Source organism: Gadus morhua, chromosome 15 (assembly GCF_902167405.1).
Source record: "Gadus morhua chromosome 15, gadMor3.0, whole genome shotgun sequence".
Lineage (NCBI taxonomy): Eukaryota > Metazoa > Chordata > Actinopteri > Gadiformes > Gadidae > Gadus > Gadus morhua.
The window spans coordinates 27,369,032-27,393,275 of NC_044062.1; the positions used below are offsets into that span (position 1 = coordinate 27,369,032).

The 24,244-nt window shown below is 42.9% G+C and overlaps 1 protein-coding gene across 3 annotated transcripts in view; it reads left to right on the forward strand.

The window, feature by feature from the left end:
• cdh5 (cadherin 5) overlaps positions 1–23,857 on the forward strand; it is a 43,295-nt gene extending 19,438 nt beyond the window's left edge. For all 3 annotated transcript variants that reach the window (XM_030378820.1, XM_030378822.1, XM_030378821.1), the window contains exons 7-15: positions 692–799; positions 1,358–1,500; positions 7,531–7,664; positions 7,896–8,005; positions 8,706–8,802; positions 13,359–13,498; positions 13,655–13,769; positions 17,375–17,507; positions 18,726–23,857. In XM_030378820.1, the coding sequence (XP_030234680.1) occupies positions 692–799; positions 1,358–1,500; positions 7,531–7,664; positions 7,896–8,005; positions 8,706–8,802; positions 13,359–13,498; positions 13,655–13,769; positions 17,375–17,507; positions 18,726–19,176 (1,431 nt within the window). In that variant the 3' untranslated portion in view covers positions 19,177–23,857. The remainder of the gene's footprint in view (positions 1–691; positions 800–1,357; positions 1,501–7,530; positions 7,665–7,895; positions 8,006–8,705; positions 8,803–13,358; positions 13,499–13,654; positions 13,770–17,374; positions 17,508–18,725) is intronic.
• Positions 23,858–24,244: the final 387 nt, after the last annotated feature.

Genomic DNA, 24,244 nt, shown 5'->3' on the forward strand with positions numbered 1-24,244 from the left:
ATTAGTCACAGTAACTAGTTACTTCTCCAAAAAAGTAACTAAAGAAGTTACTCCGTTACAAATTATAAAAGTAACTAGTTACTATGGAAAGTAACTATTGCGTTAGTTTAAAGTAATTGTTTAAATTATCAAATGTGTCAAATTATTTCGACCCCACCTCCACCTCCACCCCTCTTTAATTGGAACTCAAAATACATGTGCATGTGCATGCACGGAAGCATGATGCTACCTGCTACCCGGCAAGCTTAGTTAAATATAACTGTAGCTTCATAGCGTTCAGAGGTATACCTGTCCATCATACATAGTCAGCACTTATTAGGTTATAGCTTTTTGTGATCGAGGTGTCCCTAAACATTTTACACTCTAAGTCTGATTCATGGCTGATCAAATGTTGATAGGTTGCTTTCTGTTTCATATTTTACACACACACACACACACACACACACACACACACACACACACACACACACACACACACACACACACACACACACACACACACACACACACACACAAACACACACACACAAAAACAAACTAAAACACACATACACACACACACACACACAAACACACACAAACACACACATGCAAACACAAACACACACACATTGACACACACACACACACACACACACACACACACACACACACACACACACACACACACACACACACACACACACACCAGGTCTTAGACTACGAGACCAAGAGCAGTTACAGCTTCATTGTGGATGTGCACGAGAACAGCCTGCAGTTCCCCGCTGACAACAAGGACGTCTCCATCACCAAGGCCAGGGTAAACTCCTAACACCCACACACACACAGGCACAAACGTGCACACACATCCCCCACAAACAATGGCGGATGCTTGCCAAACCTTCTAAATCCAGGTAGAGTCTCGATTTCTACTGCGATTTATATTTGCCTCCATCCATTCCATCACAGCCAGGGCCTCATTGTATGGCACTGTGGTTGTCCAAGTCCCCTGCGTAGGGACCAGAACAAACAACATTTAACTCACTGGTCATTGTACCAGTTCATAAGCGGGATGTTTTCCTAGGAGCTGTAGGAATAGGACATCCCACTAGCCTTGGCATGCTACCACAACTCTCTTACTATAGACCTCATTATATTCGTTTTTTCCTTTATTTGTCTCTTTAACAAAATTTGTTAAAGGTAAGATATACAACATGGTTTCTAAACATCTGTTTACTACGGTGAAAGAAAGGCAATTGGTACCATGCCTAGGGCATAACCCAAATGAAACACAGACATTGAAAGCACACATGAATCCCCACTCTAAATTCAGCCGCTCCCAGGCCAACCGTGTTTGTGTTGACTTGTTATGTGGCAGGTGAACATCAGGGTGCTGGATGTGGATGAACCGCCCGTCTTCTCAAAAACCAGCTATGCATTCAGTGTGATGGAGGAAGAAATGGCAACCAACATCGGCATCGTCCGTGCCACAGACCCCGACCAAGCCAAAAAGGCCATTCGGTATGTCTCAGTCTGTCCGCCTGTCAGATCCATTTAGCTACCTTTATGTTCCATTATTTATCTATTAGTGCTGTCAAGCGATTCAAAGTTTTAATCGCAATTTATCGCATTAATGTCATAGTTAACTCGCGATTAATCGCAATTTTTTTTCTATTCTAAATATCCCTTGATTTCGTGCTGCTAGCCGTTTAGTGAGATCAGAGAGTGTGAGAAGGACAGTGATAAAATATATTTGGTAAGATGGATTTAAGAAGAGAGACCCGCAGTGAATTCAACCCGGTCCACTTGACATCGGGTAGGTGAATGACAGTGGTAGACCTAACGTAAAACTTAAATAGCGCAGGCTATTTCATTCACTGAACTTTCGAAAAAAAACTCTTACTCAGCAAAGTTGGTAAATACTATAACATTTATTATTTAAACCAGTATGAATATTCCTACCGTACGTAGGCCTATACACATTACCAGGCTGTCGAATAACCCCTACACACACACACACACACACACACACACACACACACACACACACACACACACACACACACACACACACACACACACACACACACACACACACACGGTGGCGGAGTGGTAATTGGGAGAGTCGGGAGTATTCCCTGAGGGCTGTTTACATTTCGGGGCTGTCGGGCTGATTACTGCGGGATAACAATATGCGTTCATAAAAGTTCCTTGCAGCGCCGTCCGGCCCCTTGAGCTGTGCACCCGCAACCCCTCACTCGCTCAACAGCCCCAACACAAACCGTCAACGTCGCAACCAAGTCGATTTTGTCTACAGGGGAGTAACTGAGTGGCCCATCCCGAAGTGGTACAGCCCAGGGGAGCCTTGAACTGCGATTGGTCAGAAAGGAGCAATAGCTAATGACAACATTGAACTCTCGTGCAGGGCCCTGTACCACGAAGCTCGCTTAGAGTGTTAGCGAGGTATGTTGAGCTGAAAGCCTGGGTTAGATGTACCACGAAAGTCGATCTCTTTTAGCGTCGCTGTATCACCATGGTGACTTATGCTCGCAACGAAACCTGGTCGGGAGCAGTTTTTCGGCTTAGTCTAGCCGGGGATCGGCTACTTAAATCGGCGTGCGCAGCTTCCTAGCCCCTACTCTGACAATGGCGTCACCATTTGTGGGTGTTCCCGTGGACCCGGCGTATTTCTCGTACAGGCGTCTCTCCGGAGACAGAAGGTTTTACGGGACAGAACCGATCCCTTGGCATTGTCTGACGATATTCAGATTTCAGACTTTATTGTCATTGTGCAAATAACGAAATTGGGGTTCTTCATGAAAGATACAGATTCTCATCAGAGGGTGTTCGTTATTTGATCGTCCTTTTGGACCTTATGTAGACAATGATTACTGTTGCACGTTGTGTTTCCTCGCCAGAGTGCTAGAGTGGAGACAGCGCGTCAGTCTTGAATTTCCGCGCGGGGGGTTCGACTCCCAAGTGACGCGAATTTATGTGAAGCTTAAAAAGTCCTAATTCTCATGCTTATGGAATATTTATTCGCTAAAGCATATGGAATTATATTTTTGTGCTTATTTCGAACTTGAACCCATATTTTCAAGGCCGTGCTGGCACCACATCTATGGGGGTAAAATGCATGATGATAGAGCGGCGAATTTGAACCCCGGTCGCTGGCGTTCGGGTCTTATACCAATCCATTACGCTACAGCCGCTACCTCTCAGCGGTCGAAAACATGCGATATATTTCTTGAATAGGGTGTATTTAAAGTTAATTCCCTAAATGATAGAATAAGGCAGGATTGACGTTGCTTATGCATTTTTAAATCATCATCATTCTATTTGGATTAATGGCGAACAATTCTGCATTTGGCATAGTTATTTTACAGACAATATGCAGAATCTTTTCACTTATACGCATATAGACTGCTTGATCTATCGTAAAGGTGAGAAAAATTACACAAAAAACGCCCCTTTTCCGTGAACGCGCACTGAACCTAAAGCAGAAAACCTGGTTCAACTAATTGAATCTAAAGTGAGCTTCGTGGTACCATTTAACTCTGATTGCGAGTTGCGGCTCTGTCGAGCCAGGTTTTCCCAAGAAAGCCTGGGTATGTTCAGCGAGCTTCGTGGTAAAGGGCACTGGGGTATACCCTGTTAAGTATGGAAGCATATATGTAGCAAAATTCAAATGGCAATGCAATTTGCAATTTGCAATTCAATATGTCATTACATTATGCAATTGACAATTCATTATGCAATTTTATAATGTAATTTGTAAATACGTTAATCAAAGTGTATTTTAATATGCAAAGTGACGATGCAATCCTCAATTAAATTTGCAAAAGTTATAACAATAAAAATAGAATAACATTTTGTCAAAATCTTTGACTTCCTTTATTCAAATTGAAAAGCTATAGCGTCCCCGTGATTGCAATCCACTTTGCCACGCTCCGTGTGTTGCGATATTCAAATGACATTTCAATCCGCAAAACAAACGCTTTGCAAAAGATTTGGCAAAACGGAATCCAAAACGTTTTCCAAAACGGAATCCAAAACGTTTTCCAAAAAGTCAATATGCAAAGTGGCAAACGTATCAGCCAATCAGCGTGTGGGCGGGAATTACGTCACTTCCTATTGCCTCCAAGGGTATCTCCACGGTGGGTCTCTATTTACCACACTGGCGTCAAAACGTACCAGTGAGGATAATATCTCGCAGAACACGCCCTCTATCAACTGCATCTGTGTCTTCAACACGATTGTTCTCCACATCATCGGCCAAACTTCGGAGCGTATCAATAATCTCCTCCATTGGTGACCATTGACCTGACACATACGAAAGTTTTTTTTTTTTAAATACATTTTATTGACAATTAGCAATACAACAACAGCCAGGGGGTACAGAAATGGCAGAAATACAAAATACAGACACAAAAAATACAAAATGCAGCATTAACTTAAAATTAAAAAAATATATGTATATATTATAAAGAGCACACACACTAAGGGCCCTATTTTAACGGTCTGAAACGCAAGTGGGTAAAGCGCAAAGCGCAAGTAGCTTTGTGGGCGGTTCTACGGCGCTATCGCTATTTTACAGGCGGATGAATTACGCTTGCGCCGCGGCGCAAGTGTCAAAAGGGTTGGTCTGAAGCAGCCTAATTACCCGTAGGTGTGGTTTGGGCGTAACGTGCAACAAACCAATGAGAGTGCCAGCTCCCATCCCCTTTAAGAGCCATGAGCGCATTTGAATCGGACGAGTTGAAATTTTGACAGCGCGTCTGCAGTCTCTGAGAATTTCAAACTGCAAATGGCTTAGTTTATTGCCAAATAATATGGCCTAATTCACACATGGAATATACTGAGTCCTCAAATAAATTTCGGCAAAGAAAACGTATGATAGGCTATAACATATGATATGCGGTAACTGTGGTTCTATTTAATGATATACGCAATACATTATAAACATTGTTTCTTATCAGTATTGTATGCTATCCTATGCATGTGTCCCCGCGGTAATAGACATTGCCATTGATTGTATTATGCGTTACGTGTTTAGTTTGCCCAAGTGAAGGAGTTCAAGTACCTCGGGGTCTTGTTCGCGAGTGAGGGAACTATGGAGCGTGAGATTGGCCGGAGAATCGGAGCAGCGGGGGCGGTATTGCGTTCGCTTTACCGCACCGTTGTTACGAAAAGAGAGCTGAGCCGCAAGGCAAAGCTCTCGATCTACCGGTCGATCTTCGTTCCTATCCTCACCTATGGTCATGAGGGTTGGGTGATGACCGATAGGACGAGATCGCGGGTACAAGCGGCTGAGATGAGTTTTCTCAGAAGGGTGGCTGGCGTCTCCCTTAGGGATAGGGTGAGAAGCTCAGCCATCCGTGAGGAACTCGGATTAGAGCCGCTGCTCCTTTACTTAGAAAGGAGTCAGCTGAGGTGGTTCGGGCATCTGGTAAGGATAACAAATACGATGCAAATTAAATTTAAATGAAGTGAAATTTCGAGGTTGGAAACTGGGCGCCTTACAGAGCACACACGCGCGCCCGCATTCATTCATTCTTTTTAACACTCACTCGCGGTAAAACAATGCTTTTCACGATCAAATAGGCCTACTCATCAATCTTAAAAGTTATGGGCATGTAGGCCTACACGATGTCTGTGTCAAGAAAATATGTGTTTGCTGTACGGTGTTTGCAGATGCATTGATTTAAAAGTAGCCTACATCTTATCACCGCTGCATCAGCTGTTCTTTCCCAAATAATTTACCAAGAATGTGCGGCTAGGTAGATGAGAGAAGCAAAGTGTATGCGCGAGGTGCACAAGCAATCCGTATGCATCGCATGCGCATGTATGCATGCGCCCTTAAAATAGCGGTTGAAAAACGCGCCACTGACTTTAAACCAGGTATTTCCTGGTCAGTAGCGCAATGGTTTTCAGAAACGTCAAAATACCGTTTGCGCCAGAACACGCCTCCTCCTTCCGCCGAACCGCCCCTTGGGGCGCAAGATCATTCCCTAATTTACCGGCGAGTGGCGCAGGTGGCAAAAGAGCGCTCTGCGCCAGTTGTAAACTAGCAACGACACATGCGCCAGTGACTAAGTCACTTGCGCCGGATGCAAGATAGGGCCCTAAGTGTTTTAATAGCTGTCCCATTCCTATTGCCTGGTTTCATTCTCAAACACAAAGAAAAGCGGTTTCTGATTCGAGTATTTACATTTATGAATATGCCATTTAGCTAATAAAATAATAAGGTTTATAATAAAATATTGGTTTGCTTGACTAGAGGTGTAATGGAAGAAACCAAACAACACATGTTCAATACAACAAACAATACATGTTCAATGCAACAAACAATTCATGTTCAAAACAAAAACAATACATGTTCAAAACAAGACACATACGAACGTGAACAAGGAAATTACGAGCAAGTGACGTAGTTCTCGCCCAGACGCTGATTGGCTGATACGTTTGCCACTTTGCATATTGACTTTTTGGAAAACATTTTGGATTCCGTTTTTTCAAATCTTTTGCAAAGCGTTTGTTTTGCGGATTGAAATGTCATTTGAATATCGCAACACACGGTGCGTGGCGAAGTGGATTGCAATCACGGGGACGCTATAGCTTTTCAATTTGAATAAAGGAACTCAAAGAATTTGACAAAATGTTATTCTATTTTTATTGTTATAACTTTTGCAAATTTAATTGAGGATTGCATTGTCACTTTGCATATTAAAATACACTTTGAATAACGTATTTACAAATTACATTATAGAATTGCATAATGAATTGTCAATTGCATAATGTAATTGCAAATTGCATTGCCATTTGAATTTTGCTACATATATGCTTCCATAGTATAGAAACAAAAACTTCAAGTTGTGTTACTTTGGTTTAAGCATGTGTCTATAGTGTTCAAGCAATTGAAAAAAACTGTAAGGTACAGTAACAAAAACTTCAAGTTGTGCTACTTTGGTCTAAGCATGTGCCTATAGTGTTCAATTGGCAAAAAACTTATTTTTGTTTCAACTGAATTTACTGCACTGTAAAGTACCGTATTGCAATGTACAGTATTGGATTTGATTTTTTGGTTGTTATGAAAACGTGCCTTTTGTGGAACTGAATAAAAATAGTGAATATGAAAGACTGCAGTGTTTTATATAAAGTAGAGTAGGGTGTTGCTGCTGATCTGAAAGTGTATTCATATGATACAAGTGTGTATCATTTTGTCATCAGAGGGACATTTTGATAAAGGATTATTAGGTTTTGATTTGGGAGTTTCAATTTGACATCAGTGTTGTGTCTTATTTGCTTGTGTGTTGAGTTTTGACACAATGAGCCAAGTTTTGCAAAATGTGATCAATAAATTGAAAAAAACTGCAAGTCATTTTTCACCCATCCTCAACATGGCATTTTCTATCATTAGTTTTACTCTTCTTGATCTGGTTGTCTGACCAACAAATGAAAGACTCTCTTAACTTCCTCTCGCTCTGTTCCTCCCACTCTTTCTCCCTCCCGCTCTCTGTTCCTCTCTCTCTCTTCCCTCCTCCTGCTCAGGTACTCTGTGGAAGACAAGGAGTGTCCTGTTGGTGTGAACCCTGTCACCGGCCAACTGTTCATTTTGAGGAAGCTTGACCGAGAGCTGAGGAAGACACACATCTTCCAAGTCAGAGCCCAGGAAGAGCCAAGTGGTAAGCCCTACACACACACACACACACACACACACACACACACACACACACACACACACACACACACACACACACACACACACACACACACACACACACACACACACACACGCTGTTTCATAAAGGGGGTTCAGTAGAGGGCCCCCCCTGTTGTTAACGGATGTAAATGGGGGTTCAGGTGAGGGCCCCCCCTCGTGGTCTGTCTGATTGAGCTGCCTTCTCTCTCTCTAGGGCTGCACTCCTTGGTCAGAGTCAACATCTCTGTTCAGGATTTGAACGACAACGCTCCAGAGCTGGTCTGGGACGACATCTTTGTTTGTGAGAACGACATGGCGGGAACGGTAGGACCCTGAATACACGTCAGTTATACTGATGGGATAAGCTGAGTTAGTGACTGTTTGCCTAATTATGTTATTTCCTAATGTGTAATTGGTGTTGTAAGATTTGTATTTGTTCATTGGTTAATTTGTTAAATGGTTAATTATTGAATTGTTTCATTGTTACATTATAAAATGCTTAATACATTTATTAAGTGCCTGATTGGTAACTTGTGAATTTGTTGAATGGTTGATTTATTGATTGACGATTCTTGATTCATGTTGGATGCACTGAGCAAACCTGTCTCCTGTCTCTTGTCTCTTGTCTCCTGGCTCCTGTCTCCTGTCTCCTGTCTGCTGTCTCCTGTCTTCTGGCTCCTGTATCTATCTCTGTATCCTGTCTCTATCTCTGTCTCCTGTCTCCTGTCTCCTGTCTCCTGTCTCCTGTCTCTTGTCTCTTGTCTCCTGTCTACTGTCTCTGTCTCTGTCTCCTGTCTCTGTCTCTGTCTCTGTCTCTTTATCTGTATCCTGTCTCTATCTCTGTCTCCTGTCTCCTGTCTCCTGTCTCTTGTCTCTGTCTCTGTCTCCTGTCGCCTGTCTCCTGTCTGTTGTCTCTTGTTTCATGTCTCCTGTCTTCTGTCTCCTGTCTGCTGTCTCCTGTTTCTTGTCTCCTGTCTCTGTCTCTTTCTCCTGTTTCCTGGCTCCTGTCTCTTGTCTCTCTCAGGTAATCGGGAGGTTAAGTGCCACTGACAGGGATGAGCAGGTTGCCTATTTCCACTACTCTCTGGTCAATCCCAGTGACAACTTCACCATCACAAAGAGTACGTACCTCTCGCCATGCAGAGCCCTCATTCCTTCTGGCCTCCTTTGGCTTGTTCATCTTGTTCATTCTTTCTTTATATCAATGGAATGAACAGCACATGGGACCACCTTTTAGAGATCGCTCTTGATAATATGGTGATTACTTTTACCCAAGTTACCAGGGCCCAAAGTGTTGTCTGAAATCTGCTCAGATTGTCTTGCAGGCAGTCAAGAGAAAGTATTAATTTACATTGATCTGAGAAGCAGAATTAGCAAGCATTGATCCAAAAAACTGAATTATAAACATTGATCTGAGAAGAACTATTGATTTATATTGATCTGAGAAGACGTGTGATGAAGAATGATCTTCATGTTGATCGATCCATATTCAGTCTAATCGATTGACCGACTGACTGTTCTGGAGCGAGGGGAGGGGGGGATAGTAGATTATACAGAAGAAATGGAAAAACAGAAGGAGAGAAGATCAATTGCCTGATTGGGGGAGGGGATAAGGAAAAAGTAGACAAGAGGATAGGAAAATATGGCAGGGGTTGAGGAAGCAGCAAGGAGAGGAAATGAGGAGCAGGAGAAAGGTTAAAAGGGTGAAATGGAGATTAGGGAAAGAGGAAAGAAAAGGAAAGACAGAGCAGAGAGGGAGGGGTGGAGAGGGAGTGTGGGGGTTTGGTGAGGGAGGGGGTGAGTTGGGCTAAGTGCTGGCATTACGTCACAAACCCCTGTGTTCCTCCGGTCTACTACTGGACACCTCGCTGGTTGTGTACTCATGAATCTGCACATGCTTGGTGTCAGTGTTGAGACACCAACACAGCAGACAGACTGTGGGGGGAAGGAGCTGGACGTGTTATGAACTATTCATCAGACATGCTTCTTAAAACAGGCTGGCTTGTATAATGAATATGGATCGAAAAAAACCACATGTACACTCCCCCTAGACACACACACACACACCCTCACACAAACACACACACACACACACACACACACACACACACGCACACGCACACACAAACGCACACATATCCAGCCACACACATGCAAAAACACATACACACACCCCCATACACACACACTTACACACAAACACCCCCCCCCCCCTCCACACACACACACACACCTACACACAGACACACACACACACGCACACACACACACCCATGTGGTGTTGACTTGCCATGCTCCATTATATCCCTTGACTTATTTAAACACTCATCTGTGGCGTGTGAGACCAGTCCAGACTCATTTACACTGATCACACACAAATGGAGGCAAGGAAACACAGACGTATGGTAAAGAGACAGCGGTTTGAACCAAACATATTGGTAGTGAGAGAGAGAGCGAGAGAATATCCACATGGAACACAACCCCTGGACTAATTGAGTGGTGAACTAGGAAAAGCTCTTACACATTAATATTTAACAGATGTTGTTTGGCATATCCACTGAAGTCCCGCGTGTCACGAGACACCGCGTGAAATCTGGCAGCGAATAAGAGATAGGATGACCTTTAACACATCAGGGGCCGTATTCACAAAGCATTTTATCTTACCGCTAGAAGTGCTCCTAACTCGCGCTAAAACATTTTACGTAGGAGTTTTTTCTTTAAAGTTATTCACAAAGCCGCTGAGACCTACTTTTACTTTTTTTAAGATGAATCACTAAGAGTGAACTAAGAGTGACACGCCGTTGCTATGGCTTACGTCGATTCTCGTGCACGAGTTTAGAAGCGGTCAGTGCGGTGATTGGTTGTTCAGACGAGCCCACTGAATCACCGAAAAACAAGGAAATAGCCTAGGCTAGAAATGAATTGAAATGAAAGTAGTTATAGTGCAGTTAGCAGAATACACGCATGATGTGCCGACCACGATAATGACGTTCTAGCCTGCACGTTCAAGAGAGAGAGAGAGAGAAAGCAAAGAAAAAAATAGGTAAAATTGAAAAATTGAAAGAAAATAAATGTTATGAACTACACAAATGTGTGTTGACTGATTTGTGCCAAGGTGTTTACCTAAAATGTGTATTCACAAAGTGATCCCTAAATGCCAGTGCTCTCGGCTCCACACGGCCAAATTCATTGTCATGTTGATCGCCATCATCATCATCATTATCGTGGTCATCGTCCTCTTCATCGTCATCATCATCATTATCATAGTCTGGCTGTGGAATGTTCCTCCGCTTGCAGAGGTTGTGTAGAATGGCACATACAGTGATGACTGTGCTTGCCCTCTCTGGGGTGAGGCGTATTTCGCCGTGGAGGACATGAAACCGACGTTTCATCTGCCCAATTCCTCTCTCCACAACATTTCGTGCATGTTTGTGTGCTCTAACTAACATATATGGAGGAAAACAGTAAACAATAATAAATATGGATTCAACAAATAAAAGGCGTCAAATAACCAATACGATGTGTTTTACTCATAGGACTAAGCGCAATCTGCGTAATAACTTACATGTTATACTTTAACTGTGCTCCCGGTTGTGGATTGAGGTAGGGTGTCAAGAGCCACGTCTTGCAGGGATGGCCACTGTCACACAGCATATGACACCCACCTGGTACATGGTGCCTCTCAAAAAGCTGCCTCAGACCGATCTCCATTAAAATGCGCGAATCATGGGTAGCTCCAGGCTACTTTGCAACAACATCCAGTAGGCTATGTTAAAATTTGAATCAAAAACAACCTGCGTGTTGATGGAATGCACTTTCTTCCTATTGACAAACACGTCCTCATCTTTTGATGGCGCAATTATTTTCATGTGCGTCCCGTCAATAGCACCGACCACACCGGGCATAGCTGCAATTTCCATGAAGTTGTCTTTGATCCTGTGTAATTGTTGAATGTCCAACGGAAACCGGATAAACTGTTGGAGGATTTGTGGTCTCGAGAGCGCGTTGATAGTTTGGTTTATGGCACGGCTGACTGGTTGCGATATTCCTAAATCGTCGGCATTGCAAAGTTGCATTTTCCCTGTTGCTAAATAACGTAGTGTTGCCAAACATTTTATTTCGGGACTAATCTGATTATTCCTGTTAGTCCGGGATGTTAATGCATCCCGCACTAACTCCACAACAAGTTTAATACCCTCACGATTTAGCCTATATCTCTTCATTAACTCACAGTCTTCCATTGTCTCCAAAACATTTAGTCTGGCAGCCATTTTCTACGATTCTTTGTGAATAGGTCTTACTGAGTTAGGAGTCCTCTTGAGGACTTTCAAGGTCTCCTAGACATAGGTGCTACTTTTAGGCCTAAAATACTTTGTGAATTGCTCTTAGTGAAAAAAGTTATGAGTCCTAAATTTAAGAGTGACGCGCCCATTATTCTTAGGGGTTACTCCTAAATTCGCCAGTTAGGACCTACTTTTAGCCCTAAGATCCTTTGTGAATATGGCCCCAGAGCTGTAGAGTACTGCTCTATGTCTTCAAGGTCTTTCCACTAAAACATCGCATAGTTTTTCCACAGTCTAACCAGTACACAGATGATGGTTCTTAACAACGTATGACGTACTGCTTCTTCTATTAAGACTCTCCTTGCTGGACTGTTTCCAGCAGGCTGTTCACCCACCAGCGTTATGTTTTGCGCTGCCCGAGCTTCCTGCTATTGTGTTGTTCTTCTTCCTCGTTCCTCTTGACATTGTGTATGAAAAGGTCTTCCCCTAGGAAGCTGTGCTCAGCAGAGATTTGAGTAATGATTCTATTGTGTCCTTATCAATCCAGGGGCCTCCTCTCTGGGGCCAAGCGGGGGGCCAGTCCTGCTTAGTTCTACAATTAGCCCTTCTTATGTTCTGGTCTGGGTGGAGCTTTTATTTTATTTTCTATTCTATTCTCGTCCATTCAATTAATTTCCATTATATTCCTTTCTATTCCATTATATTCTGCGCTGATCCATGCTCCGCCGTGCCGCTAATAATTACAATAGAAGAGATACATAGAGGTGAATACTGTGGTTTACGCCACTTCAGGAGTGGATTCAGTAACAAAGGCGTACGTTTCTTCATTTGGTTTCCCTGTGTTTCTTCATTTATTGTTACAGTATTGTTTCACATGCAAAAATGGGACATTGCAAAATTCCCAAAGATTCCCAAGATCTTGGGAACCTCAAATGATTGTGACAGTTAAAGCTATGCTAGGTTTGAGAGTGAGCATAAAATAATAAGTGGGAACAATTTGAAGAATAAAAAGCCAAAAGAAGGCCCCCGTTCTCTCTGCTCACTCTCCGAGGATGGAGACACCAAAACGTTGCGTGTGTGCTTGTGCTTGACATGCAAGATGGATTTCCTGAACCAATCAGGGATTGATAGGTCGAAAACAGCCGGGAGCAGACTTAAATCGATATTGTCTCATGACGCCTGCAACTATTGATGCATAGTTTATTCGCAGTGAACCATAAACAGATATTGTTATAGAGCATTTCACTCACAAACAGCGGGCCAATGGCTCTGGCCCTGCTACCGACCTACAGCCTCTCTGAAGAACGGAGAGGCTGGCCTACATTGTGGTTCTACAGCACTTGATGAACAGCAGCGACGTGGGAGTGATGTTGATGTTGTTGTGGACGTTGCAGACGCCTCAGAAAACACCGCAGTGATCCTGGTGAGACAGGGCACCTTCCGCCTGGACGACCCCAGAGACTACACCCTGGGGGTCCGCGTGGACGACGGAGGGCGACCGCCGAGGAGCAGCGTCATGCACGTGCCCATCAAGGTGTGTGTGTGTGTGTGTGTGTGTGTGTGTGGGGGGGGGGTCATTCATTTGCAAGTGTAAACTCTTAAAGTTCATAGTATATACCAAAAAAAAAGTATAATGTTACAAATGCATCATATTTTCATTGATTGATTGTTTTGTTGATTGTTGCCTCAGGTGTGCCGCTGTGATTCCCGGAGGATACACACCCAGTGTAAAGCTGCTGCTCTGCGGATGGGAGTCAGCATCCATGCTCTCATTGCCATTCTGGTCTGCATCCTCACCATCCTGGGTGAGTTGATAAAGACTAGAACTAAGGAGCAGGTTAGTGTTATGGGTCCCGCCCAGAGAGCCCGTCTGGGATCAAACACAAAGCCTTCAGCTTCAGCTGCCAGAAGACCCAGTTGTGGTGTCACTTTTTAACAGCCCTGGGTACAGAACATTTTATTTTGAGTTTATATATTTATAAATGATGAATTCCATCGTAATGATGTGAAAGCATTGCATGAATGATGGATCTAAAACTTCTGCCGTGAGAAATACACTCATACGCGCTCAGAGAAACAAACAGAAACACGCTTCTGCCCTTCCAGCTTTTCTCCCAGTATTGTTGGTTTGAATGAATAATGCAGCAAGGAGGATGAGTAATTGATTTCTTTGGTTGTGAGCGCAGTATTCTCTTTGAAAGCTTCTGCTCCACTTATTTGCTTAAATTGAGGAGATGCTTTGTGTAACTGCAGACGAGCTACTCATTAATCTGGGAAATTTGGGAATTTTGAGGGCAGGAAAGGAAAATCTGATATTTCTCGCAAGGTGAAATACTGACATGTTTCTAATCCTTGGTAATCAGACACTACCTGGACTGGTCGGTGAAGAGAAATGATAACCTAACATCTGTTGCAAAGTCAGTCATCAAGACACAGGGCACAGGAAAAGGAATCAAAACTACCTGAGAGTAAGAAAGAAGTTGAGAGAAAGTAGCATTAAACAAGCATTGTGTGAGAACGAGCCAGTTGTAATGAGGAGTGTTTATCTGCTCTTAAGTTGCAGTCGTTCTTATTAAACCCAAGACACTGCACCTATTAACTATTCATTCAGGGGTTTACTCTATGCTGCTCCGGCCCTCTGGCTCTAACATCCTCTGCCTAGCCCCCCCCCTCTCTCGTCGCATATTCTCTTTATCAAACAACCCCCCCATCACTCCTTTTCCCACTGCGGAGCAAATTAACTATTTAACATGTTCATTATCAGCCACAGCTGTTTCTCTCCGTCTCCATTCACTCATCCTCACCAAGTCCAGTTTGGGAAAGAAAGAAGAAAAGAAGAACTCTCTGTCTTCTTTTAAACGTTGCCCTCTTCCGTCTTCTAAGTCTGTTATCACTAGAGCTTTTTAAAGCAGCCTGCACTGTAAAAGATGAATCTGCTGCTTTCCCATGCAGATTTAAATGAGCTGGGCCAGCCCTAAACTAAAGGCATGGCTAATGCCTTTGGCCCGCTGAGACGCAGAGAGATAGGACGGGCCAGAAGACTTGGGGTCTAATCAAATGTCTTCAAAGCTCCCCAGTGCATCGCTTTCTCTCTTTACTTCATTCCTTCCTTGTTCGCACGATTCACCATTCTCTCCATCGCTCTCTGTTGAAAGCCACATCAATATTTGAATTACAGTTTTTTCCTATCGTTTTCGGTCATGTACCCATACTATGGTCACTTTTCCCTATCACTTAACACAGTGGGCTTTAGAGACACACACCTCTGCATATCTGTTAACCTTTGGTGCAAAATGCACTACAACAACCACACCACAAACAATGCTGCCATAACTTAACACATGTTTCCTCTCAGAACACTATAACCTAAAAAACACTAACATTTTGAAGCATTGCCAATTGCATATATAAAATGTTGTTGTGTCCTCCAGTTTGGCATAGATTTCCTGTAGTGTTGCATTGAAAAAAAGAGAAAAAACACAGACAAACACTTCTTTGGACTACAGTAATAAAGTTTGTAATATTACAGTATGACAATCCAAGCCAAGTATCTGCTGACAGTGTAATCATATGTCGGTTTTCCTCCCACAAAATATGTCACAATTGAGTGTGGTAAATGTACTGTAATTATAAATACAGTAAATACTGTAAGTGTTTTATGAGAAACTGAGAATAACAATTTTCAGTTTTTGTAATGCAAATTAAATACAGTAAGTACGTAATATATGATCCAGAAACAAATCACAAACACAACAGTTTTTTTCACTGTGCTTTACTTTTTGGAGATTTTGTCACAGTGCAAGTGTTACACAAAACAGAAAATACATTACAAAGTCAAAAAATGTGTTCTAACAAAAAATGCAATGCACAAAACCTACACATACTGTATATTACAGTAGCCCAACAGTGGCGCAGAATTGGGCTAATCCCTCCTATCCTCCGCATTTGGCCACAAATTTTCATCTACGTCGCAACGTATGGTTTCTCTTGCCATACAACGTGGATAAAATCTTTTGACCTCCACCTCTTCCTCTTCCTCTGCCTCTTGCTCTTGCTCTTGCTGCATCCATTTTCCTATACCAACTACGTAAAGAAGTCCAAAGCAAATGCCAAAGAAGGCCCTTTTTCAACGAGGCACAAATTACATGTAAAACACCTGAGTAGGTCTTTAGCTGAGTAGGTCTTTAGCTGAAATGACCACCAGGTGTTTTGCATTGCAAAACTTATCCTCTGTGTTTTGTACAGATCATTGTATGTAGTGTTGCTTTTACGTAAAAAAAAGTAATTCCATGCCAATTCACCAAGAACTATGGTGCACAGGGGGAAAAAAATCGAAATTACTGTAAAATAAAATAAATAAACTATAAACTAAATATTTTTTCTTATTCAAACATGTAACTTCATTTGTCTGTCCAAATGCAGCATCTTTCCATCTACAGTGATCTAAATTACTGATAAGTTAGGTTTTGAACAGAAAGTTCACTGTTTTGAACAGAGTATCTAAACATTGGTAAAATATGCTGTAGTTCCACAGCGTTTTGCCGGTAGTGAACATTGACTGGGGCAGGTATCCATGAAATTTGGAAGAAGGCGTCATTGCCAGCATTTGTATCTTAGCATAGGGGCAAGTAACCACAGTTTGGTTCACATGGTCTACTGGTATGCTCACTGTGTGAAGTGTTTAGGAAATGTGAACATGGTTTAGGTAAATTGCCTAAAACGATAGGAAAAAACTGTAAGCACAGATATCTCGTCACATTGGTGATCTTGATCTGGGGGACTTTAATAGTGAGTGGTGGTATGTCTTGCTGAGTGGAAATGTGGCACATGCCCAAGGCGACGATGAAGTCAAATTAATTTCAATGTTGATGTTCATTACCATTATTGTTCAAATAGCAGGTTGATCAAGAAGATCAAAGTCATCAATCACCATTGCTTTCCAAGTCACTCATGATCCAAGTGTAGCAGTTACAGTGTTCGCTTCCAACCCAGGGGTTGCCGGTTCAAGCCCCGTTGGGTATTTATGGGGTTGCAATAAGGTAGAAGTATTCGTTGGCCTTTTCAAGGTCTGTCCACAAACATTCAGAGACCTAAAAGAGACAGGGTTTTAGTCCCCTAATACGCTAAGGATGGGTGACCACGGAGGGAGAGCTAATGAAGGGCAGAAGGAAGGTCGGTCCACTTGCTTGAATTAATTTGATCGGTCATGTTTTCACCTAATTGGTCATGTATTCATCTGATTAGTCATGTATTCATATGATCGGTCAGGTGTTCATCTGATCCGTCGTGTATTCATCTGATCGGTTGTGTATTCATCTGATCGGTCGTGTATTCATCCTATTGGTCTTGTATTCATCTGATCGGTCATGCATTCATCTGACAGGTCATGTAATCATCTGATTGGTCCTAGTCATAGTTATCCTGGTGGTGATGAGGAGGCGTTTCCAGAAGGAGTCTCTGGCCAGCATGAAGCACAGCGGGGAGATCCATGAGCAGCTGGTCACCTATGATGAGGAGGGCGGAGGGGAGATGGACACCAATGGGTAGGAAAGCCTTTTGTCCTCTATGATGTAGGAAACGTTATCTCAACCAGGTGTTCAAAATGAGAGACTGTTTCTAGTACCCTTACCCTCCCTCTGCACCTCTGGTGACAAGCACACCATGGACATGATGCCTTACATAATAACAGAAACACAGCTTGATACACTCTGATATCGTCTATTGGTGATGTACAACCCTACTAAGCTTCAATGTTTTTTATACCCTATCGTTAATAAAATCATTAGACTAGCTGTCGTTTGGCTGGCTTACCACAATCTGAGGGTGCCATTTATCAAATGTACCATACTGATATGTATGAGAGGCTTCGATAATTGTGACGGCCGCCGGATTAAAGACTGGTGACTTGGCTAGGATAGCTAGCTAGGCGGCGGTAATGTTAGCTTAGCCCGTTCTGCATTCTAGAAAACCCAATGACAGTTCATTTGTGCTTGATTTCAAACCTACATCGCTCGCTTTCAGTTTTTTTTGTTATTTTATTGCATTTAGTTCTGCAGCTATTTATGAGGCTTGGAAGTTTACGCTTAAACGCAAGAAGGGATATCCAATGAGTTGCTGCCCGGCTGTTCTGGGGTTGACGCTGAAATCTTATTGCTACATGGCTACATGGCCACGCCCCAAGACTTCAAAGCCCATGTGCATCCTGCATTTAGCAGGCTGCTGGCCCGGCAGTAAAGTGTGCGCCCTCCTCTGCATTCCCACAAGGAGTTCTTGTCATAAGAGAATTAAACTGATAACTGAAACTTATGCATGATGATTGACAGTGATTTGAAGACATTCTTTTCCATTAAACCACGCTGTTACTACTGCAGCAATGCCTACAGAAATCAAATTTTTTAAGGAAGTAAAGTAAAATATTACACAAAAAGCTAAAGTAGGACCTGGAGTTCGTTGTACATCACTATTAAATAGTTTATAACGTTGTCTTGGTGTTTTGGGCTGTACTTCTCCTTCACAACTCATGCTGCCAATATGTCTGTTTATTATGGAGGCATGGATCTCCTAACTGGAAGGAGGGATCCCATTTCATGCGATCCTTTCGCATGAAATGGGAAAGGTTTTTCCCTGCTCATTAGGGGGTTCTCCTTGGCCTTCAGAGGGTTGGGGAGGTGTCATAGGGTGGAGCTGTGAAGCCCCTTGTGTCACTGTGATTAAGGGGACTTGCTACTGAGCTGGACTCTGACGGTGGTGTCCTCCTCTAGCTACGACGTGTCCATCCTGACGTCCGCCCGCCACGACGGCTCCCTGCTGCTCCACCCGGACCACGGGATCCACCCCTCCCTTTACGCCCGGGTGCAGAAGCAGCCCTGTGGACAGCTCCACCAGCAGCACCACCCACTGCTGCCGCCCCACCTCCTCCCCCCCCTCCAGCCTCCGGCCGCCTGCAAGGGCGACATGGCTGTGATGATCGAGGCCAAGAAGGACGAGGCAGATGCGGACCGCGAGGCTGTGCCCTATGACACGCTGCACATCTACGGCTACGAGGGCGGCCCCGGATCGCTGGCCGGCAGCCTGAGCTCCTTGGAGAGCTCCTGCTCCTCCGCCGGCTCCGGGGGCCCCGAGTACGACTTCCTCAGCGACTGGGGGCCGCGCTTCAGGACCCTGGCTGAGCTGTACGGCGTGGACGAGCTTGAGGCCTACCTCCCCTACTGAGGGGGGCGCAGGATACCCGCCCTCGTCCTCGGATGAACCTTGATGTCGAAACACACACACACACACACCACATAGCTATTAACACTCAAACACTCAAAAGAAACTCAGTAACTCTAAAATCTCTATCAAAACACACACACACACATAGCATGTCTGACGCTTGGTTGCACAGAAGCATAGTAGCCATATTTGATGGTATTATTCTTTAATCTCTCCCTTTGTCATAGGGAGGAGGTGGTAAGAGCTATCGGCTAACACTGCCTATAAATAGTGTTCCAGCTTCTGAGAAATGAAGGAGAGTCCGTGTGATGCAGACGGATTTGTTCTTTCCACTGTAGATACTCATGCTCTTAGTGTGTGTAGGCTCCCCAAAGCCACCATAAACCAGTGTCACCACAGCCCAACCAGCGATACACAAGAGATTAGGCTATTAGAACATCTTTGCCTCCCCTTTCGATGAAATGCCAACCTGTGTAAATCTCGATGAAATGGAAAGAGGTTGCAGTGGTATGACATCATCGAGGAACTGGAGCAAGACTCACACTTTTGTCCATCACAGTCCATCCTTCTGTAAGGTCTTTCCCCCTCTTCCGTGGGCCATAACAATCTATTGTCTGCTTGGAGGTTGCCATCGGGTGTGAGCCCTGAAGTCCAAGCTCTCCATTTCCTCTGATTCCGTTGTGTCCTCAGCAGGTGAGTAGAGCTGCTGTAGAGAGCATAAAACACAGAACAAAATCAACCGCTTAGAAGTGTTGCCTTCCTCTAGGTTTTATGGAGTTTGATACTACAGATACACTCTACACATCCACAGCTAAGCTGTCTTGTGCCATATCCGAACTTGAGGTTGACTATGATATTGTATGGAAATATATTATTAAGTATTATTGCAATTGAAAATATTGGCAGTAATCAAACGGGTTTTGTTTGGTTGCTACTTGTTTTCTTAGTTATTCGGTTTCTGACTTCCTCCTTTTCTTCGTGAATGTGAGAGGTGGAGTGGAAGGGTTTTGCTTGAAAAAGAACTGTGCTAGCGGGTTGTCAAAACAAAGACACTTGAGCTATTTTGATCGCATCACGTTGAAATTAATTTTTACAACGAACAAAAACTTGTCATGTCAAATGAACTACAATCGGAGCACAGGCTTAGCTTTGTGGACAGACAGACAGGGAAGCAGTGTGTTACACACTGCACACACATGCACACTGCCGAGACAAGCAGACGGACGGGAGCGATGAAAGCTGGATTCTGTCAGGCCCATGAGAAAAGTCATTAAGACAAGTCAGGAAGCCCGGCTTCAGAAAAAAAAGCTTTTTGGGATGTTGTGGTTGCCCCGAGGTCCGGGAGGGCTCTGTACAGCTCTGAGGTGGTGTGGATATGCCTAACCTTGCATCCTTTCTGCTACTGTCGCTGAAACATCTGTCAGCATGTGATGGGCTGTAGTGAGTCCTGGAGCCAAGAACTAATGACCAAACTTAATGCTGATGATCATCATGTAGTTGGATTGAGTTTAGGTTCATTTAGTTTAGTTCCTTTGACTTTTCCATATTTAGTTTTGTTTACCTTCCTTTACCTTGGCAAGTATGTCAAAATAGTCCAAATAGTCATAATACTCTTACAATTCTATGCCTTGAGGGTTTTTTGTGCTCGGCCTGAAATGTCAAAAGATTTGTCAACAAATGAGCCGAAAGTATGGCACACTTCTTTTTTCATTCATTGTTCAAAGTTTGGAAAATGTGGTTAGAGCTTCTTTTGTTTTTGTTCTGCTGTTGGACTCAACTGTGTTTTTTGAAACACTGGAATGACGTTTGATTACCGGTGGAGACAATAGCTGGAAACCATATTTTTTTCTCCTGTTGGCTACATATACAACCCACCAACACTAACACACACACACATGTGCATGAACACTCAGGCACACACGGCCTCACACAAACACACACACATAATGCAAAAACACACAATCTCCCTCTCTCTCTCTCTCTCTCTCTCTCTCTCTCTCTCTCTCTCTCTCTCTCTCTCTCTCTCCCACTCTTTTACTCTTTTCCCTCTCTTCCTCATACACCCTGTCTCACACACCTCGTCTCTCCCCTCTCTTCCTCATACACCCTGTCTCACACACTGTGTCTCTCCCCTCTCTTCTGCCTCCCTCTAATCAACTAAAGCAAACAACTTAAACCACTTCCTGTCCATCTGGAGGTTGGACCCACCTCTTCCTGTCTCCATTATCACTCCTGTGAGCAAACAACACATTGTGCTCACTTCCTCTCGACTTGGCTTGGGAAACAACATTTAGAGAGAGAGAGGGGGGGAGGAAGAGAGAGAGAGAGAGAGAGAGGCAGGGAGAGAGGGAGGGAGGGAGAGGGAGACAGCGATAGAGAGAGAGAGTTATCAATATTGACTTGAAATGATTTTAAAATCTACCGAAACTAAGAGACATTGGACAAAATCTTGGCGTCAGGAATCAGCGGAAAATAATGGGTGCCATTGAGGATGGATGCCTCCACCGGTTTCATCACACCAAGCAATACAGATAACTGGTATTCAAACTTGCACCTTTGGTGATTGTTTGGAAGAGAGGAATTTATCACAACCTATTGAATCTTAGGGTATTTAATTTTTTGATATTTTTTTCATGTCAAAGGCTTCTGGAATCCTGGTTTCTGCTGATAGGTGATTTTGGGTTAGTTATGATATTTTAATATTGGTTCAGCTTTGTTATAAAAACAGTAAATGTCTACTCGTGGGTCTTTTCCTGGATCAACAGTGGAGGGGTGGAGAGCAGAGGGAGGGAGGCTTGATTGGACCAATGACATCATCTCACAGTGACATCACTCTTTCCATTTCATACCGGCCTCATCGTGTATTTTGAACTGCATTGAGACGGTATTCTGATCATATGGAACTTTTTTTTTCTGATCATATGGAGTGGTTGAGAATTGTTGCCAATGTTTCGATCCCAATTTTCTTTATGAAATATACTTGAATATTTTTATATTGTAAAATGTGTAAACTTTATTTCTATTTTGAAATCTAAAAAAAATGGAGAAGAAAAATCCCCAAAATCTCTTTTTGTACCATGAACATTCAAATGTGCCATCATTGTTGCATAATATGTATTGACTTTCTGAGATTTCCTCTGTTTAAATTATGTTAAGTTGAGTTTTGTTTTCAATTGTTTTTTACCATCCTTTTATTCAAGCTCTTTAACCCATTGGCTTGATTATATTAACAATTGCGACTGAACACTGACATTTTTGAAGTTATTTGATATATGAAATCTCTCTAATTCTCTACTAAGTTATTACAATTATAATTTGTTGCCTAATGGTTTGAAATGCAATATGATTACATGTTCATGCATGAAACAAACATATACCTCTCTCAATATCGTAATCTTCCTGTATCATCTCCCATACAGTAAATGTGGTATCAGTGCTTTCAGAATGCCAGTAGAAACCATCTTGCATAAAAAACGATGAGCTACTTTCCTGCTTTCTAAGGTGCCTATTGCAGCATGAGCAGAAATGATGCAACCTAATGCAAAATAAGGCCAAGGTTCAATCTTTTGCGCCTGTGACTGCAAAGGACAGAAGAGAGCTGAGGTTTCACCAGACATTGACGTGCATCTAATTGTCATCCCTCAGCACACTGCCAGACCATTAACCCCTAACCAGAGACTCAATTGATGTACTCATTCTACCCAGTGTTGTGGTGTCACTTCGAGACACACAGTACTACGGACCCATGAAGCAACTATTAGCTGTAGATGATGAAATGTTGTATGTGTGTGTGTGTGTGTGTGTGTGTGTGTGTGTGTGTGTGTGTTATTGTGCGTGTGTGTGTGTGTGTGTGTGTGTGTGTGTGTGTGTGTGTGTGTGTGTGTGTGTGTGTGTGTGTGAATATACAGATACATACATCAATATATTCCATGTGACCAAGAGGACTTTGTGAGTGATAGATATTGGTTGTCAAACACCATATCAAGATGAAAATGTGCCTCATGGAATATTGATTCTGGCTTCAACTTTTGTTTGTGAGTAGAAGAAGTAATCATTATTATGTAATGTTGGATAATGAATTCAACATTTTCAATTTACATTTAGGGCATTTAGCAGATGCTTTTATCCAAAGGGACTTACAATATGTACATTTGTCAGCATCCAAAGCGACTTACATAAAAAAATATTAATCTTGATATATGTTAAGGTAATAAGGTAAGGAAAGGTTGAAACACTTAGAAATTTCATTTAAAACCAAGAAAGTTGAGAGAAATATGGTGTTTAAATAGCGTTTCCAGTAGAATGTATGATTCCCTGTTCTCTGTATATTTGTGTGTGTGGTGTGGTGTCTGTTTGTATTAACCATAATTTGTACACACCCAACAGGTTTCACTGCAGCACCCAATTAGCCCAAACACCAAGCCAATCTTTTTTTATTCCCAATGTACAGTATGAAAGCATATTTAAGAAATGCAACACGTGCCTTTATTGTTGTTATAAAATACTGTTTGTCCTTTTTATTGGGTGAACACAATGTTTTCTATCTTGTTTTTATGGTGCATAAATACTTTCTATTAACAGAATTTATTTGTATGTGTACAATAAACATTATCTCCCTAATAGTATTTCACTGTTGTCGTTGCCATACTGCCAAATTTCTATTAAAAATAGCCAAAGTGGATTCTTCTGGTCTTGAAATTATTAAGGCATTCCACGGACCCTTATTTTGAAAGGCTACATGAAACCATAAAGGTGGTTTAGCAGATGTGCCTTTGTTGGCCTGTTTGTTGTACAAAGGACATGGAGGATGTTGAACGCCTGCCTGCAGTCCCCGACCGTCTGCTTAACCTGTCTGCCTGCTATCTGTTTAACCTGTCTGCCTGCTTGCCAACCGTCTGTCTGCTTAACCTGTCTGCCTGCTAGCCCTCCATCTGCCTGCCTAACCTCTTTGCCTGCTAGCCGACCGTCTGTCTGCTTAACCTGTCCAACTGCTGGCCCACCGTCTGTCTTTTTAACCTGTCTACCTGCTAGCCAAGTTGAACAACATATATTCAGATTAAGATGTTGA